Source organism: Hippocampus zosterae, chromosome 7 (genome assembly GCF_025434085.1).
Source record: "Hippocampus zosterae strain Florida chromosome 7, ASM2543408v3, whole genome shotgun sequence".
Taxonomy (NCBI): Eukaryota; Metazoa; Chordata; class Actinopteri; order Syngnathiformes; family Syngnathidae; genus Hippocampus; species Hippocampus zosterae.
In genome coordinates, this window is record NC_067457.1 from 2,462,260 (window position 1) to 2,480,036 (window position 17,777).

At 47.6% G+C, this 17,777-nt stretch overlaps 3 protein-coding genes and 1 long non-coding RNA gene across 5 annotated transcripts; 2 read left to right on the forward strand and 2 right to left on the reverse strand.

Moving 5' to 3' along the window:
- Nucleotides 1–46: 46 nt before the first annotated feature.
- On the reverse strand, nt 47–1,597 carry LOC127604068 (uncharacterized). Its single transcript, XR_007963194.1, has 3 exons — nt 1,452–1,597; nt 889–1,088; nt 47–145 (listed from the first exon to the last, which is right to left on the reverse strand). It is a non-coding gene; the product is annotated as an uncharacterized LOC127604068 (long non-coding RNA).
- A 54-nt stretch (nt 1,598–1,651) lies between these two features.
- On the forward strand, nt 1,652–6,737 carry pus3 (pseudouridylate synthase 3). 2 transcript variants are annotated; one of them, XM_052070851.1, is made up of 8 exons: nt 1,652–1,800; nt 3,738–4,113; nt 4,186–4,451; nt 4,565–4,748; nt 4,842–4,951; nt 5,056–5,228; nt 5,314–5,522; nt 5,597–6,737. In XM_052070851.1, the coding sequence occupies exons 1-8, from the start codon at nt 1,784–1,786 to the stop codon at nt 5,792–5,794; spliced, it is 1,533 nt and encodes a 510-aa protein (XP_051926811.1). In that variant the 5' UTR covers nt 1,652–1,783; the 3' UTR covers nt 5,795–6,737. The 2 variants fall into 2 exon arrangements, with proteins under 2 accessions (XP_051926811.1, XP_051926812.1); XM_052070852.1 differs by lacking the exon at nt 1,652–1,800 and adding an exon at nt 3,212–3,565.
- A 421-nt stretch (nt 6,738–7,158) lies between these two features.
- On the forward strand, nt 7,159–9,588 carry dcakd (dephospho-CoA kinase domain containing). Its single transcript, XM_052070883.1, has 5 exons — nt 7,159–7,437; nt 7,884–7,995; nt 8,202–8,405; nt 8,766–8,853; nt 8,986–9,588. Exons 2-5 carry the CDS (start codon nt 7,884–7,886, stop codon nt 9,269–9,271), a joined length of 690 nt encoding a protein of 229 aa, XP_051926843.1. The 5' UTR covers nt 7,159–7,437; the 3' UTR covers nt 9,272–9,588.
- A 2,681-nt stretch (nt 9,589–12,269) lies between these two features.
- LOC127604065 (C1q-related factor-like) lies at nt 12,270–15,796 on the reverse strand. The gene is made up of 2 exons (XM_052070897.1): nt 14,916–15,796; nt 12,270–13,089 (listed from the first exon to the last, which is right to left on the reverse strand). Exons 1-2 carry the CDS (start codon nt 15,525–15,527, stop codon nt 12,910–12,912), a joined length of 792 nt encoding a protein of 263 aa, XP_051926857.1. The 5' UTR covers nt 15,528–15,796; the 3' UTR covers nt 12,270–12,909.
- Between the last annotated feature and the right edge of the window lie 1,981 nt (nt 15,797–17,777).

Genomic DNA, 17,777 nt, shown 5'->3' on the forward strand with positions numbered 1-17,777 from the left:
GGACCTTGACCTTGATTATGCCCCCCCCAAAAAAATCGAAACATGCCTGTAACGTGACTTCCAGATGAATTCTCGCAGCTCAGTGTTGTGTCATCTCCGGTGACACCATTTATGAAATTTGATGGACTCTGATGAGCCTTCTCACCTAGCCAAAAAAAAAAAAAATTAGCACTTGACTCATTTCAAAGCCACAACGCTTGTTTAAAACCCCCAAGCCTTCCCTGGAGTATTCATTTAAAACCCTAACCCAGGTTTTGGACCTGGAATTAATTTCTCTCAGCGGACATCCAACGCATCCGGTGAATAACGGAGGCATTTTAAGAAATAGGGTCGTAGCAAAATTGTCAAGAAGCTAAAGTAGCTCTTAACTCTGTGATGTAAATACAGTATTTGTCACTTGGACGAAAGGACTCATCAGTTAGCGGTATGGCGTTTATTTCTCGCAGTAGACGACAAACATGTCCGGTGATTAACTGAGGCATGGTGTCTATTTTCGGAAATATGTTAGTAGCATGAGTGCAAAGTAACTCTACCTCTTTGTTACATGTGTGTGTGTCAGCGTGTACCACTTAGACGAAACGAAATGTCAATCGGGCAGTAAGGCGTTTATTTCTTCAAACGGGACGGCAAGGATGTCTGCGCGTTTCAAGTGGCGGCGTGCAAAACCTCCAAAAGTCATTAATGTCGCTCGCCCCCGGTGACGCTCGGCAATGTTCTCGTGCAAAAGGCTGCGAGTTAAAAAAAGGTCAAGCGTGAAAGCGCCCGCAGCCTCGCAAAGGGGGTGTTAAACGCTTCTGTACGGAAGCCAAAAAGTTTCACGGGAGATGCGCTCAAGTTACAAACGCTCGTAAATAAGAAATGGGCAAAATGGAAGTGGAGGATTTTTACCTGTTGGACGTGAGAACCCCGCGGCGTTTCTCATCGCCGTCGCCTCGGCGAGCGGCTCGGCTTTGCTGCGTGTGCGCCCCCGCAGCAGCAGGCGCACTGTGGACACATAAGTCTTTGGCTCGCCACCGTCCTCGTCCATCCTTGCGTTTTAAAATAGCAGCTGACTTTCACTTCGAGAGATTCATCCCACGGGCCTCCTCCTGTGCAAAAAAAAAAAAAAAAAAAACACGCCTCTTATGTCGGGAGGAGATTGCCGTGACCCCATGGGACCCCCTCTATTCCTTCCCCTCCTCGCCGCACCCCGGGGGACGGCAGGAAACTCCTTGTTTTGCCGCCCTTGCTTTCTCGAAATCAGACAGTCACATGTGATGGTAAACAAAAGAAAAGCACTTCGGCAGGAAATGTGTGGGAGAGACAAAAGAGCAGTGATGACGAGTACATAGAGAAAGAAAAAAAAAGGAGTACAGATGTGCAAAACAAAGTGGAGGAGGGACCTGAGTGGCCCCCGGGAATCAGGAAAAGCGAGTCGGGCGGCAATGCCTTGTAAATGTAGACGTCTTCACCTCCATTCGTATGCCTCGGTGCTGCTCCTCTATGGAGGGTGCGGCCCGCCGAGCTGGCGCTCTTGTGCCTTTTTGTTCACTCACTGTTGTCGCCTTGACAATGGCTGACTTCATTCACTTAGATAACCTCTGAATAGAGCCCGATCCGCTATTATCTCTCTCGCTAATTTTCTGGTCGGCATACAATAGTCAAAAATAATAAAAACGAAACGGCGTCCGGTGTTTATTTCTATGAAATGCCCGATGTCGGTAATTTGTAAGAATGCAATCGTAGCTCACGTGTGATTCTCTTTGTTGCTGTTTTGTATTCCAGTCAGCATGGAACACGTGGGATGGCCGTCAATTCGGGGTAAGGCATTTATTTCTTTCATTTGATGACGTCTATTTGAGGAAATGTGACTTTTCTTTGTGTAACACAAGCATGTAGCAATCTCGTTCTGAAGTCATTTGAGTCTGGTGGTGGAGAATGTGTGCGTTCTGCTCTCACAGGAGCTGCTCTGTGTCGATTTTAACCATATGGGGGAGGGGGAAGGTGCCGGGGGTCACGTTAATTACTACCAGTCGGTCGCCTGATGTTTAAAGCGTGCGAAACGCTTGCGTCAAAATACCCTAAGCTGTCAACGTAGTTGCTTTTTGATCATTGTGGACCTCACGGTGGCCTTTAAAACCTCAAACGGGAGCTTTGAAAAGAAGCCGATGCTCTTCTCCAAATATGGAAGTCTCCCTCACAACATGATATTTCTGAGGTCTCCATCCGGCCCATTCGCTGCCGTTCCTCTTTTCCAGGCTATCGCCACTATCGTTCCAGCGAGTTCTGAGGAATTGTAAACAGGAAAAAGCAAACACGAGGCACAAACAAAGTCGAGGCTGGCATCGGTTGGTCTTCCTGTTGCCAGGAAGATCAGAAGAGGCGCCGCGTTAGTAGTTTCACATCCTGTTCCCACAAGAAAGCCAAATGTGGCCGCTCGATTAGGACTGACATCATCTGGATACGGCTTGAAAAGAAGAGGCCCTCATGTGGCTGAACGCTTCACCCCGCAGCAATTGTTGCCTCGTAACGAAGGCTGTGGGACGCCGTTTCAGAGCGCAAGTCGAATGACTGTCCTACTAATCTTCTTTTTTTCCCACTACCTGTGCCCCTCCCGACATCTTCGTCTTCATTTGAAAACATACTAATGTGTGTCAACTAGTTCCATTACCCCGTCTATGGCATTTTGCGTGTTGTGCAATTCGGAAGAGCTGTAGCGCCACAACAGTAAATCACAATTTGAAAGAAGTATTTTGACATGATGTGATTAATATATGGCAGATAGAAACACACTTTTGACATTTGACTCAAGACATTTGAGACGCAACAGGTGGTGTCCACGATAAAACCTTATCATGGCTCCAGGTGATGGAGACCAGAATTAATTCTTTTTTTTTTTTTAAGGAGCAGCAAATAACCTTTTTTTAATCTGTATTTGCTGCCAGTTACTAACAACCTTTTCCAATTTAAAATATATATATTATTCAAAGGTTGTGTTTGGACATCACTTGGGGGGGTTGACTACATCCGAATATAATGACTTGGCTTGCACGGCTGTCTCCGCAAGAGGAATCTCGGTTTTGGGCTTGCTGTGTGAAGTTTCTGCAATTATTTTCTCCAGAAATTACTAAAACATGCAATTAGGTTCAATTAATTTTCAGGGTTTTGCATTTTTTGGTGCTTGTTTTAAATAATAAAATATATATATATAAATATATAAATAAATAAAAACCATACTTACACCCTATATGCGTTCTCTATTGGTTTCAAGATATTGACAAAATACACGAGAAAGTGAATTAATGTGTACAAAAAATGGACAATTTTAGTCCATCGTTTTCATCCGTTTGCATCTTTTTCTGCCTGGAAATTATGACGAATGAATGGGCGTTTCCGCGCCTTTTGAGTCATGGACTACATTTCCCAGAGGACGTCGGTGAGTATCATAAATTGTTCGGAATTGACGTAAAATCAGCCCGTAAAGTAAGCGTGGGTGCAAATGCAGCAACAACTCTGAAAATCGAATGGGACAAGCAATTTAAGAAGAAAATCCCGCTCGTCAACGATCGTGACGTTAAAAGTGAAGGTAAACGGTTGTTTTATTCCAATATTAGCTATTACTGGCGTAAAAAGTTGAACCGTAATGTAAACGGTAGTTTGTTTTTAATAGTTGGTCCGTAGCCCAGCATTGCTCCACCATCCTGAAGCTATTGGAATCTTTTCGTCTTGGTAACACATTGTTTTCTGTCCGTTTGAAGCAAAATGTCTGAGAACTTAATCCAGAGGATAAAGCAGCTGGAGGGGGAAGTGGAAACGCTCAAGTCCCAACTGAATGAAAACCACGTGGAGAGCAGTCCGTCCCCCAACAACCAGAAGATCAATGTTAAAAAAGGGAAGAAAGCAGGCAAGGAGCGGCCATTTGACTTCTCTGCACACCCTCGCCGCCACGTTGCCCTACGTCTGGCCTACCTGGGATGGGCCTACCAGGGCTTCGCCGTCCAGGAGAACACGGACAACACAGTTGAGGCCAGGCTCTTCGAAGCCCTTCTCAAGACGCGCCTCATCCAGGACCGACAGAGTTCGAACTATCACCGGTGCGGACGCACAGACAAAGGCGTCAGCGCCTTCGCCCAGGTGAGTTCACCACTTTTCTAAGTTTGGGGATATTCACATTCCTTTCTTTGTCCTCTCCTCTCTCCTGGACAGGTGATAACAATCGACCTACGCTCCACACAGTATTCCGGGTTGGGCGTCTCGCTTCCTAAAAACGCCCAAAAAGACTCCATCGCCGCCTCCGAGCTTCCCTATGTGAAAATGCTGAATAGAGTCCTCCCTCAGGACATTCGGATTTTAGACTGGTCCCCTGTCGCTGAGGGCTTCAGCGCGCGTTTCGATTGCCAGTCCCGCACGTATCGCTACTATTTTCCGCGAGGCTCTTTGGATGTGGCAGCAATGGCGAACGCTGCGAAACGGTGGGACAAAAACACTGTCAAGCAGACAGAACTCCATGGCAAAATGACCAACTGAAGTTGGAGTCCAAACAACTTTCTTTCATACATATAATCTTTTATGTCCTCACCATCAGGTATGAAGGCACCCACGACTTCCGTAACCTGTGCAAGATGGACGTGGGCAACGGCGTCCTGCAGTTTGAGAGGACCATCCTGTCAGCCGAGGTTAAGCCGGCAGAACCCCTACGTGCCGACAGCACAGACCCACACGACTTGTTCGTATTTGAGATTCAAGGACTCGCCTTCCTCTACCACCAGGTACCCTCTTATAGTGATGAAGTTCTCTCCTTAAGTAGTGTTGAAATGTGATTTGAAGCATTGCCCCTAACCGCCGTTGCCGTGTGGCTGCAGGTTCGCTGCATGATGGCCGTGCTGCTTCTGATTGGACAGAAGTTGGAAGCTCCAGAAATTATCCAGAGCCTCCTTGATGTTCACAACAACCCCAGGAAGCCACAATACAGGTGACGTCACCACATGCTATCGATGGATCTATCCATCCATTTGTCTCCTGGCTTGTATTTCAGAAAATGAATGCCCCCCCCACCCCCCTCTACTTCCCATCCAGCATGGCGGTGGACTACCCGCTTGTCCTGTATGACTGCCGCTTTGATGGCCTGAGTTGGAAGCAGGAGACCGAGGAGCTTAGTCTCGCCCTATCTTCTCTTCAGCAACAATGGACGCAGAGCGCAGTCAAGGCTCAAGTCCTGCGCGACATGATTCGGGGCTTGGAGCCCATGAGTAAGAATTCGCAAAGATGAATATAAATGGATAGGAGTAACTCTCCATATGGTTAAAGCTGCTCACCCAACCACTTCAATCACAGGCGTGGTGTCGTCCAGTCTATGCTTGCTGGTGGAAGGCAGCCGCCAAAGGAAATACCGGCCCTTGCTGGAGCGCCCGCTCTGTGAAAGTCTTGAGTCACGCATCGAGCACTTTGTGAAGAGAGGCCGGCTGGAGTTGGAGGAGGGTGAGGGCAGCGGAGAAACTGTTCACAAAGGGAAACGATCCAAAAATGCACCTGTTGTCTCTGAGGTGACTAACATAAGTCTAAAATAGAAAGGTTTTTCAAAAGATTTGTGTTGAGGTTTATTATTATTATCCTCCAGATCAACCCTCGGAAAACTAAGGAGTTGGTTGTGGATTTCTGCGGGAAAAAGTCCTCACCAGCACCGATGAACATCCAGGGTATGGACATAGAGAGGGTGACCTCCTACAAGTACCGTGGTGTTCTTCTGAACGACAAACTGGACTGGTCTACAAACACGGACACCCTGATTAGGAAAGGACACTACTCAGGAAACTGAGGTCTTTTGGGGTTCAGGGGTCACTCCTTAAGACGTTCTATAACTCGGTGGTGGCCTCGGCCATCCATTATGGCATTGTCTGCTGGTCAAGCAGCATCTCAGCCCGGGACAGAAAGAGACTGGAGCGACTGGTCAGGAAGGCCAGTTCTGTCCTGGGTTGCTCCCTTGACACTCTGGAGGAGGTGGGCAACAGAAGGATGCTAACTATACAATACAATACAATACATGCTGATTTATATAGCGCTTTCACAACAGCGGCAGCTGTAACAAAGCGCTTTACAAAACAGTTAACATAAAGTAAAATAATAAACACAACACGTAACATAAAACACGGACAGTCGTGCAGTTCTAACCACTTTTCCATCACACGCTTTGTTGTTTGAAGCTGGTTTGAGATGAAAGAGGAGAGAATCAAAGTGTCCTTTAACCAGTGGATCAGAGACGTCATGCTCAGAATGTGCACACGTCGGCTACAAGCTAAGTTTCAAAGTCAACAAGAAGCTAAAAAAAACTAAGCTAAAAGCTATGATGGCCAGTCCCTCCCACCCCCTCCAGCCCGCCCTGACAGCACTTGGTAGCTGCTTCAGCCAGAGACTGTTACACCCGCGCTGCAAGAAGGAGAGATACCGACGCTCGTTCCTACCGACTGCTGTCAGGCTGATGAATAAAAAAAAAAAAAACAATCATGATAATAATAATAATGAAATGATGTGAAGGAAAATTGTAAATAGTACTGCGATTTATCCATTTTGTGTTCATATTGCATTTAATTGAAAGATGTTTGTTGTTTTTTTTCCTCTTTTGTTCTTTCTTCTTTCTACATACATTCTTGCTTCTGGAGGCTGTAAATTTCCCCAGTGTGGGACGAATAAAGGATATCTTGTTGTTTTTTTTTTGGTGGAGGGGGCCGGGGTTCCGTGAAATAAACACACCTCTCAATCAATTCAGGCTGCATCTCATATGTAAGCACGGTCATGAACCCACTGCAGAAAAAAAACAAAATAAAATGGCAACTTGTTATTGGAGAGACGCTCTACAAGCACCACAAATATTCAGTGAGAGATAATTTTACCATTGACAGTAATGAGTATAATAAATTAAAAATCGAGAGATGCATATATATACAGAGAGAGAGAAAGAACTTTCTCTCTATATATACATACATAAATAAAAAGGACAGTGTGTCTGGATTTATGTTGATTGATCATAATTCTAAATACAGTTGCAAGCGTGAATGGAAGTTATTTTATGAAGGCATTCATTACTTGTATTATTAACTCAATTATGATATTGTGAAAAATGTTTTAAGTACAGTAAAGCCTCCTATTTAATGTACTGGGAGAGCCCGAGTATGCGGAACCCTTTTGTTGTACTACCGGAACTATTTTGCAAAGCACACAATCGCCAACATCCGGTTGTTAGCATGAAGTTGACCTCAATTGACTTTACGCTGACATATTGATGAAAAACATCAACAAATGGCGATTGAGAAGTGGTCGAGACGCACTAATGAGAACGATGGCTTCTTTTGTTGGTCCATTTGCGGCCGTGTTGACGCTGTCGTCGACATTTAGCCTTAGTTTGAAGTCCGGATATTTAAGTGCCCATTCGTCTTCGTCTAAGGAGCGGCTAACCACTGCGAAGTAAGGAAACCATTAGAATAACTTTTTATTGTTGTTAAATGATTAACAACACACACACATAGTTTTTGTGGGCGTGTGTTGTCCTCAAATGAAGTCGAGTCTTGCTACAAATAAGGCCAGCTGGTCAAATGGCACACATACAGTATGCAAGGAGTGGAAAATACTCTCATGATGCCAGAAGATGTTGCAAACTACTTCAGCTCAGCGAGCTCATGAGGGAATGACCCCGCTGCCTTGTTCATCTATGTCAGCGACGCGTTATTGACAGCCAGAAAAATTAATTCCTCACCCAACTACATGGCAGAAGGTGCATGTATAGTCTCCTGACATAAAACTGTTCAATCAAGGTCGATGAAACCCGTTTAGATATTACAACGTGAGCCTTAACCAGGTTTAGATTTCAATGTTAATCTTTATTTCATGATTTTTGTTTGTTTCTTTTTTAGATGTTTCTGGTGGGCCTGACGGGAGGTATCGCCTCAGGCAAAAGCACGGTTTCGGCGATGCTGCGCGAGCTTGGCTGTCCCATCATCGACGCGGATGTCGTGGCCAGGAAAGGTAATTTGGTATCAGTGGTACAATTTCAAAATTCCGCCAACACTTTCTTCCATGGGAGTGTAATGGGAATTTCCAAAATTGAAGGTTAGCTCTTCCTAGGGAACTTCCACATATTGAGGGAAAATCTTTTGGACCACAAATTTGCTCCAGACCACAAACACTGTCGACTCTTTGAGTGTGTTTTTGTTTTGTTGTTTTTAATACAGTGGTGGAACCCCACACCCCCGCCCACTCGCGCATTGTCTTCCACTTTGGGCGTGAGGTCTTGCTGGAGAGCGGCGAAATTGACCGGCCTAAACTAGGCCGCCTCATCTTCGCCGACAAGGAGAAACGCAAGTTGCTCGACACCATCACACACCCGGAGATCCACAAGGAAATGCTCAAGCAGATCGTGTTCTACTTCCTCCGAGGTAGGACTTGATTTGAAAAAAAATAAAAATAAAATCGCCATCTTCCCGTTAGGAGTTTTATATTCCAGGCAAAGCGCAGATTGCATTGCGTAATCATTATTTGTTTGTTCTTAAGTCTGTCAAGTGGGCTTGGCTGACAGTTTCCTCCCAATGAATTCTGCCTAGCAACTGACTGTCCAACTTCAAAAAAGCATTCAGATAGTTTTCTTGAGTTTGATTTTTTTTACTCTAAATATTCCTGGTATGGAATTTGCCATCTTGCATGGCGCTGGCATTTTGTGCCACCCTTTCAACATGTGTTCATTTATTATTTTGTATCTTATGATGTGCATTTTATGTTTGTTTGTTTTTTTTTTTCAGGCTATCGCTACGTCGTGCTGGACGTGCCGCTTCTCTTTGAAACCAGAAAGCTCACGCAGTTTCTCAACCACACTGTTGTCGTTTACTGGTAAGGTCCCCTGTGCCACTCTGATGCAAACAAACAATTGCAGAATGAAATGAAATCAAAAACTGTGAAACGATTCAATGTGTTGTCATTACATTTAGCACATTGAGCCATCATTTAATTCCTCTTTGCCAGCGACCCGGCCACTCAGCTGGCGCGCCTGATGCAGCGGGACGGCCTGACGGCGGAGGAGGCCGAGCAGCGGCTGGCGGCGCAGATGCCGCTCAACGAGAAGCGGGGTCTGGCCAGCCACGTCATCGAGAACTCGGGCGCCCGCGAGGACACCCACCGGCAGGTCCTGCGGCTGCACACCAAACTGGAGGACTCCATGGACTTCCTCCCGGTGCGGGTGCTGGCCGTGGCCGCTGCCGCCGGCCTGGGCGGAGTGCTGCTCTATGCCGCCAAGATGCTTTTGTCCTAACAGAGGGCGGATGACTGTAATTGGGTGTGAAAGGCAGGCAGGCTGGCAACCGGGCGCTGAACTGTGAGGTGAGGCACTGGAGCCACGTTCTCACCGGGATTTCAAAGGACAAAAAACGTGCACTTTAATTCATAGCCAACTGACTTTTACTTTATTAAACACGTTTTAGGACAATTTCATCTCCACAGGTTTTTTTTTCCAACATTTCGTTCCTGTTCTGAAATTCCCAACTTTTAGGTATGGGGGAATAAAAAATGCAAGATACCAGGATGTTTTTGTAAAACCAAGCCGCTTAAAATAAACGAAATCAAACACTGTTTCTTGTGACTTCTTCCTGACTCTCTGCTGCCCCCCCCTCCCCCTTAGTAGAATTCGCGGGAAAGCCGGAAGTGCAAAGTAATCGACAACTTTCTTGGACAGAAAAGGAACATCAAGACCCGCGGACAGGAGGATTGAGTCACCCCCCCACGCCCCCCCTCGCCGATGTATGTCACTTGGCTCGGTCTTGGGCCCTCCAAGCTACCGAGTCACTAATGCGGAGTGATGGGGTAGCAGGGCTGTGCCTTTAATACGTCCGGCAGCACAAGAGGTTCCGACTACGACTCATATCGTACGTATCAACACCTCAGGTAGCAAAAATAGTCACGCACGCAATCGTGAGTACATACCTCAAATTAAAAAATATATACATTTATGATCGCTTTTCAGTGTTGAGCTTGTATAACAGTGGAAGTTTACCTTCACCTGGCAACAAAAGCGACCACACCCCACAATGAAACTGTCCAAATTGTGCCCAATGTGTTAGTGTCAAAAAAAAAAAAAACGACATACACTAAGAAATATTTATGTTGCCCTCAACCGCGTTTCCCGCCTGCCCCCGGACAGCAGTTTGTCTTTTAACCGCCGCGTGTCAGGAAGGGCACGTTATGCAAACTTGGACTTTATCTGAACCAGCCAGTGTGAAAACTCCCGAGGGAAGCCATCCTGTCGGAATACTAATTGTGGCTCCAACAAAGCCAAGAAAGTTGACGGTCCTAAAAGCGTCACGGAGCTCGCCGCCACATGCTCACCGTTTCCTGACAGTGGGCGTCTGTCATCTGGCCATCCCCGAGCCCTCCCCCCCCCCTGCGGGTGCCCTCAGAGTGTCATGTGTCTGAGTGCTTTTTCATCACCGCGCACCCACCGACCACCAGGCAAGACCAAGCTGGGTTTGTGCTAATTTTTTTTTTAACTGCTCTAGCTGATAAGCAAGCATAGCAAAATGTTTCACTGTGACATTCGATTGCAAATGTTCACAATATGAATGCTAATTATTTTTTTAACCCCAGAATGGAAAAATACCTTGGTTATGTATTTTTAGCTAAATTGCGCGTAGGCCTCGACAAGTTTGTCTTTAAATGCCCTTGCAGTGACCCTGTGTGTGTGTGTTTTTTTTTAGAGCCATTCAGTTGCAGCTCCACACAAACGCCCTTTTCGCACATAAAGAAAATGGATCATCGTCGACCGCAGAATGCCCCGTCGGCATCCGAAACTTGCTCGATAACTAGCCCAAGAATCTAAAACGCCGACTGCCGGCAAACGCAGCTCGACACCAAGGGGTGGCGTGAAGCGGCCCTGCGTGGTCAGCCATCTTGAACTCTGGCGTCACGCTAGGCCCAGGCGGGCCGCCGCCTAGCGCCTCCGTAGCGTGTTGTCACGCCGCATCCCGCCCATATCGGGTGAGGTGAAGAGACAGGCAACACGCCAGCAGAGCATCCCCGGCCACATGAGTCAACCTGTCCGCGCGCGTTAGGCCCGGCTCCGTCAGGGGCCGGGGGGGCCACGAGGGCAGCGCGGAGGGCCACTGGTGTTGAGTCACTGACACACTGGACTTGTTCCCTGGGATGCGGCGTACGCGGTCACGTTCTCCCAAGGAGCGCTAAGACGCGGCGGCGGCGGCGTGCATGGCTGCACACATGTCGACCCACCGCCAGCCTCTCGGCGCTTTCCTATTGCCAGTTTGGGAACACGGCGCGGGAGGCGCCGGGCTAATTTAGCCGAGGCATCAGCCTCTAATTCCGATACCTCTAGCTGAGTTAATTGGGGCGGGGAGGCGACGCGTAAACAAAAGCGAGCCTGGATGAATGTCACGGTTGGTCGTAACGCACACAAAGTAGCGGCGGAATAATATTTGCGCAGCTCCGCGGGATCGCTTTGGGGAGTATCCGGAAAAGCCTTTGCAATCTATATCTATGGATTCATCTGCTATATGACGGGTGCCAAAGTCAAGGCCCGGGGGCCGGATCCGGCCCGTCACATCAATTTATGCGGCCCACTGAAGCGCGGGAAGTGTCGACTTTACGGTCGAGGCTTTTCGCCGCGCTCTTTGCGGCGTTCAGGTCGGCGCGGGATGCTCCGAGGACGTCCGCGGCAGCCGTTGCGACGCGTTGTCGCCGAGGCCTCGGGGACGTTCGTCTTTGACATTGTGACATGAAGTCTCTAATTTGACGATGCTCTCATAAGCGCCCGAGAGGAAGCCGGCTTCTCGGCCTCCCCCCCCCCCCCCCCCCCCCCGGCTCGGCTGACCTCTGCCGAGGCACGGTCGCTCACTTTTAATTGTGTCCGGAGGAAGTGAGCTGTCCGTCTCCAAGGCATTAAATAACACTGATGCTCTGACACTGCAAAGCAATCCAGTCGTCGCTGCTGTTTTTTTTTGTCATCTGCTGATTTTTTTGGGGGGTCTTTTTTGGATGGTACTGAACACTCTGACACCTTCGCAACTTAGCATTGAATTTTTGGTGTGTGTGGGGGGGGGGGAATTAATCGGATCTCTTAGTTGAAGTCAGGAAGCGACTGTCTTATCTCCGTTTCGCCCCCCTGGATGATGTGCTGACGTCAGCTTTGTCAGGACATGTATTTATGTGCTTTAATTTACAGAACGAAATTTTTCTTTAATTAGAAAAAACAGGGGGGTATGCATTGAAAACTACATTTGGAACATACAGTTATGGTAAAAAAAAAAAAAAAAGCAAGAGACCACCGCTGACGTGAAGAACTTTTTCTTTAATGAGAGAAAAAAAACAAAGCCATGGGGTTTCCATTCCAAAGCGAGCAAGCTTGAACACATTTTCTGCATGTTTAGTCGTCGTCGGAGGGCTCATGGATTTTTGCATGCAAGATGGTCATTGCCGGCACATCACATGAAAGAATCACGACAGTTTGAAAGGGTTTTAACAGACACACACCGGCACCGGGATGCATGCGCACGACTCGGATTGACAAAATTCACTAACACAAATCACATTTGAAAGTGCCCAGTGAACCCCCAACTATTGACAAATTCACCAATTGGCATTTTTCCCCCCGTCAAAAAAAAAAAAACGACGAATAGGTGAAATTGTAACACGTTGATCGTCTCCCAAAGCAATCCCCTCATTTTGGCAGCTGAATTAAAAGTCTTAACACAACAGCTGACTACGAATAAAGCAAAGAACACCAACAAACATGTGATCGGGCGGTGCGTCTTCCGCATCGTGACGTCACGTCAGCACGGAGACGACGCGGAGGTAAAGAGGTGAGGTAGACCGTTCGCCACCGATCCGCAACTTCCGGAGCCAAAGCCGGCCTTACTTCCGGCCCAAGTCATCGACCGGCGCTCGTCAGTCGGCGTACAGGATAAATCCCGAGAATGTGCTGTACTTGTTGCTGTTGCCGCCGTGCGCTTTGCCCCCGTCCAGTTTGACGCACACTTCGTCGCCGGCGTCCAAGTGCACGATGACGCTGTTGCTGGCGTAGTCGTAACTCTGGTCCTGGTCTTGAGCGATGGCGCTCGCCCTGACCTGAAATTAAGAAAATGCTCCAAGTAGAACAAAATCGGGCCAATGAACTCGACGCGCATGACTGGAGAGCGAGCGGTGTTTGTTGGAATTTTGTGAGCAAGAATTTGACTTGATCTTTCGTGCTTTCCCGGACTTCGCCACTAGACGGCGACAAAAACCCCGGTGTTCCATACATTTGGTCCAAATCTTTTCTCTTCTTTCATGAAATATGACTATTTCTCATGCGGATGACAATGACGTTTTGAGCATAAATAGCAAATGCATCCAGAAAATTTTGATTTTGTATCAAACGCGGAGATAATGCTATTTTTCAACTTAAAAAAAAAGAAAAAGGGAAGGTTCCATTCGTTTCAATGGAGAAAGTTAATATGAGATTTGGGGTGACTCAGGGTACCACTGCATTGTTATGAGCATTCAAAATGTGAACCTCTTTTGCAGACAACCCCCCCCCCCCCCAAAAAAAAAACAAAAAAACGTGCTGATGCGAGGAATCCTCTGCGTCCGTAGTGGCTACAAGAACGTGGTGACTCAAGTGTAAAGCTTCGGCTTGACTCACCGCGCCTGAGAGGATGCGTAGTGCTGCCAACGATTTTTTTTTCTCTCTCTCTCTCTCTCCAAGTCTTGAACTTTGATCATCACTGGCTGTCTGCACGGAGTATTTGAAACCACCACGACTGGAGTGCCACGTCTCATACGCGTCATGAAGACACCATAGGGCGAGAGGGCATTCAAATTCCCCCTTAAAACTTTTGACAGGTGGGAAGCGGAGCGCCTCGGACGGCCACTACGCATCTGTTGTTGCCTTTTTGTTTTGATATGTATGACATGTCGTCACCACAGTGCACATTACAGATGTTGACGGTGTGTGCATGACGATAATATGTGCTTTGGGTCCGTAGAGGTTGCTCAAGAGTGTCCTTCGGTAAACAAGTGTTATTTGAGGTTACGCGTTGTATCTGGACTCCCATCATGTTTGCGTTTCAGTTCCGATTTCTGTGCTGTTTGATCAGCATCACCACCTGAGGCCTCCAAGACATTACAAATCATCCGTGAACGTAACCAATAGCTCATTTTCACGCCAACGCTGCCTAGCCCGGGCAGGCCGCGCGATAAACGCAATGCGCACAGACGTCACGGCGACGGCGGCGAAAGAGTTTGTATTTTGGATTTCAAAGCGCTTTGAACTTGTTTGTCAAGACCTCGGGCGACGGTTTGATGTGCGGTTTGATGTGCGGCGGGTCTGCGGATCGCACTGGGCTCGTTTTCGTGAAGACATGACGATACGTTGCCGGCATAAATCGATGAACAACAGTTCATTAATTGAAATACAGTAAATGAATCATTTTCAGACCCATCCTTTATCCTCATTCGGGACTTGGGTGTGCTGGACCTGATCTCTGTACAAGAACCAGTCCATCCCGGACTGGCCGGCTGTCTATCAATCAGAAAGTGAGCCTTCCTTCCCACCGTTTGTCTGTAAATAATTGACGCTCTCAAAAAAAATTGGTGTGCAATTGCCTACAGATGCCACAAGATGGCAGCACGTCACGTGGCCCGACGAAAAGAAGCTCCTGCCCTCAGTTCAACATAGTGGCCTCTGGCAGCAAGATGCCAGCGGGTGGCGTCAAGGTCATATTTTTAGATCGCAAATGGCAATCGGCGAATAACGGAATGCGGATAATGCTTGAAAACAGTCGGCGGTGGAGAAATCGTCATTCACGTCAGTTAGCCCGTACTCTCAACTGCTCTGACCTGATCAATTGACTTGTCGTTTCTGAAAGACGCCACCTCATGGCGAAAAGCTCTTCAGGAAGTCAGTTACCCACCAGACCGTTCTTGAGCAGGTCGGCCCACATGCTGGTGCCGTCTCCTCCCCTCATCAGAACGTTGTATATGAAGAAGTAGGTGCCGGGAATCTTGCAGGTGAACTTGCCCGTGGCGCCGTCATAATTCCCCCCGATGTTGGTCACCACGTCATCGAAGCGCAGGACGTCATAGCCTTCCTGTGGGTTCCGGAGCCCCGCGTAGAAAGCCACCCGGGGCGTGGTGTTGTACATGGCCGTGCTCACCGAGCCCGTACCCCCTAAGCGTAGAATCCCGGTGCGTACCACGTCCACGCCGTCCCCGGGCGGACCCTTGGGTCCCGGCGGGCCCGGCTCTCCGGGAGGCCCCGGGGGGCCCGGCTTGCCAGGGCGTCCGGGTCTGCCCTCTGAAGCGTGAGCGGCGAAAGTGGGCAGCGGCGGCCCGACGCCGCGGTCGCCGGTGTCGGCTTGGTCGTCCACCTGTTGCTCGGCGGTGATCGGCTCCTCCGCCGTCGGGAAGGGGTCGCACACCATCCGGCAGCTGCCCAGCATCTCGAACCTGCCGCCGCCGTCCTCGCCCCCTCCGACGGAGCTGACCAGCACGGGGATGAGCACCACCAGGACCAGCACCAGCATGACCCCTACGGCGGTGGCCACCAGCGTCTTGCGCCCGATGCTCAGCCGGGGAAGCGGCTGGGCTGCCAGCGTGGAGCTCTCCGGGGTGGGAATGGTGACTCTGGGTGGCGAGGGTCCACTGGGATGAACGTGAGGAGTATATTCCGAAAGATGCTGAGAGCTGGGGAAGATTTGAGTGACAAGCGAGCGAGCCGAGTGAGCCGAAGGAAAGCGAGGAGGAGGAGGAGGAGGAGGAAGGAGGAGCGAGAGGAAGCAACATGGACACACACCTACTCTGAGTCAGGGCTCAGGAGAGCACTTTCTCATGGGTGATGGCGGAAGTATCTGCTCCATCGTCTTTTCCTTGGATAATCAACTCGAAAAACATGTCCAGATAAATAAACAGGTAAAGCAAAAGCAGACATCTTCGTTTTTTTTAATTGCTGGTTCCTAGGTTAAAGCTCATCCATCTTACATGTACACAATCTCAATGATAAATCGAAATATTGAATATGTGAAGGCAGACCTCAATTTCGTGAAATTAGTTTTTATTAATTGCTGCTTTCCACCACGTTAAACATTTTTTTGGGAGGAGGATCGTAAATTAATATAAATTCCGAAAACGGGAGTGAAGAGTCAAAACAGTTTGGGTGGAATTCAGTGATAAGAGTTCTTTTATTCCTGATTCGATGTCAAAGCTTATTTTTATCGAGACACTTTCGCTTTTACTCATATTTAGGTTTCAATCAGTAAAATCATATTTACGATTCTTTCTTACGCTAAAATCTGTACTTCTACTTCGGAGAGTGAACAGTTTTGTATGATATACAGTACTTTATGTTCCAGATTCGAAGAATAAACTCAAAATAAAAAATGACCATGTCCTTATTTTTACTATGCATAAAATTATCGATTAGAATAATGATGCGAGACTAAAGTTGCAAAAGTAACGTTGTATTTTACAAGAAACGAACTTGTAATATTACAATAAACAATTTCTCGTCGGAAGACTTTGGTGCCCTCAAGTGGTCATGAGGCGCTTCCTTCTTTTGTCCAAAAGATGGCGCCCGCTCCTCACTTTTCCTTCGATGATTTTTTTTCATGCCACTCGTTTCACTGCGCTTGGTTGCACTTTTTCATGTAAGCTGCTCTTATCTGCTCCACTGGGGGCTGAAGGTATGAGGGTCAGGGGGTGGGCGTCAACAGCGAAACACATTCCACAGCGGGGAGGGTCTTGTCAGCAGTAAGCGGAGAACCATAAAAAACAGTCGGGCATCTCTGATGTCGTTTTTGTCTGCTCAGCAGGGGTGTGCAACGGGTGGGGCCATTGGGGCGGGTGTCCCGGGTATCCACCTGAGGGGAGGGGCGGCACACACACGCACTACTGTTGTTGATGAATGGGGCATCCCAACGATGTAAAATGGCCTAAGGACGATGGCCATAAACTTAGAATATCTTCCATCACCCCCCCCCCCCCCGCTCCAAAAAAAGTAACTTTTCTCGGTAAAGTGTGACTTTCTTCTGAGGATATTACAACGGCTTCTAGGAGGGCACCCATATATGCTGTCCTGCAAATGTCGAGATGGAAAATACATGCAGCACTGGCTTGTTTACGCAGGTCGTCAAACTTCCTTGAATCCGTCCTTGGGCTCTCGAGTCCTTTTTAGGAAACGAGCCGCTGCCTTGCAGCTCTTTGCGGCATTCGCTGCAAATTCCTTTGCTGCTTTTAATATCAATACGTTCAAAACCGGGATGCCGGACAGATGGATTAATAAATGGCATTCATTGTCATGATGTAGTGAATTCGTTTATTGTATTGGTGATAACAGAGTGAGGGCAAATATTACAGTATCCATTTTACTGGTAATTAAATACATTATAAACCGCATTTCCCACAAATATGACATAATGACATACATTATTATTGTCATAATTACATTTATCCTACTTCAAATAAAAATAACCGTCTACCAGATATTTTGGATATTTTAACCATGATGGCCATTTTGTTTTGAGGACAGATCCAGCTGTTTTTTTTATTGGGGCGGGTGGCGGGGGTAAATTCCCCTTCATGTCATATTCTCGCTATTTCAAATGATTATCCATTCAGATTGTTTTGTTTGTTTGTTTGTTTGTTTGTGTAAAGTGCCTACCATGGCATACTTTGGCCAACTAAAACCATCCATAAAACGACAATAACATAATTCAGATTATCAGATTTGGCGTCGTCATTTTATCGTTTAATCAGGTGCGTATGAAGTTAGTAATGTG

Excerpts from the sequence above, each read along its gene's own strand:
- pus3 (XM_052070851.1), top strand. Across the intron at positions 4,952-5,055 it reads CCCAGGAAGCCACAATACAG|CATGGCGGTGGACTACCCGC; the intron begins GTGACGTCACCA and ends CTTCCCATCCAG. Across the intron at positions 5,229-5,313 it reads TCGGGGCTTGGAGCCCATGA|GCGTGGTGTCGTCCAGTCTA; the intron begins GTAAGAATTCGC and ends CTTCAATCACAG.
- dcakd (XM_052070883.1), top strand. The coding sequence starts at position 7,884 with ATGTTTCTGGTGGGCCTGACGGGAGGTATCGCCTCAGGCAAAAGCACG. Across the intron at positions 7,996-8,201 it reads GGATGTCGTGGCCAGGAAAG|TGGTGGAACCCCACACCCCC; the intron begins GTAATTTGGTAT and ends TTTTTAATACAG. Across the intron at positions 8,406-8,765 it reads CGTGTTCTACTTCCTCCGAG|GCTATCGCTACGTCGTGCTG; the intron begins GTAGGACTTGAT and ends TTTTTTTTTCAG.
- LOC127604065 (XM_052070897.1), bottom strand. The coding sequence starts at position 15,527 with ATGCTGGTGCTGGTCCTGGTGGTGCTCATCCCCGTGCTGGTCAGCTCC. Across the intron at positions 13,090-14,915 it reads ACCTGCTCAAGAACGGTCTG|GTCAGGGCGAGCGCCATCGC; the intron begins GTGGGTAACTGA and ends TCTTAATTTCAG.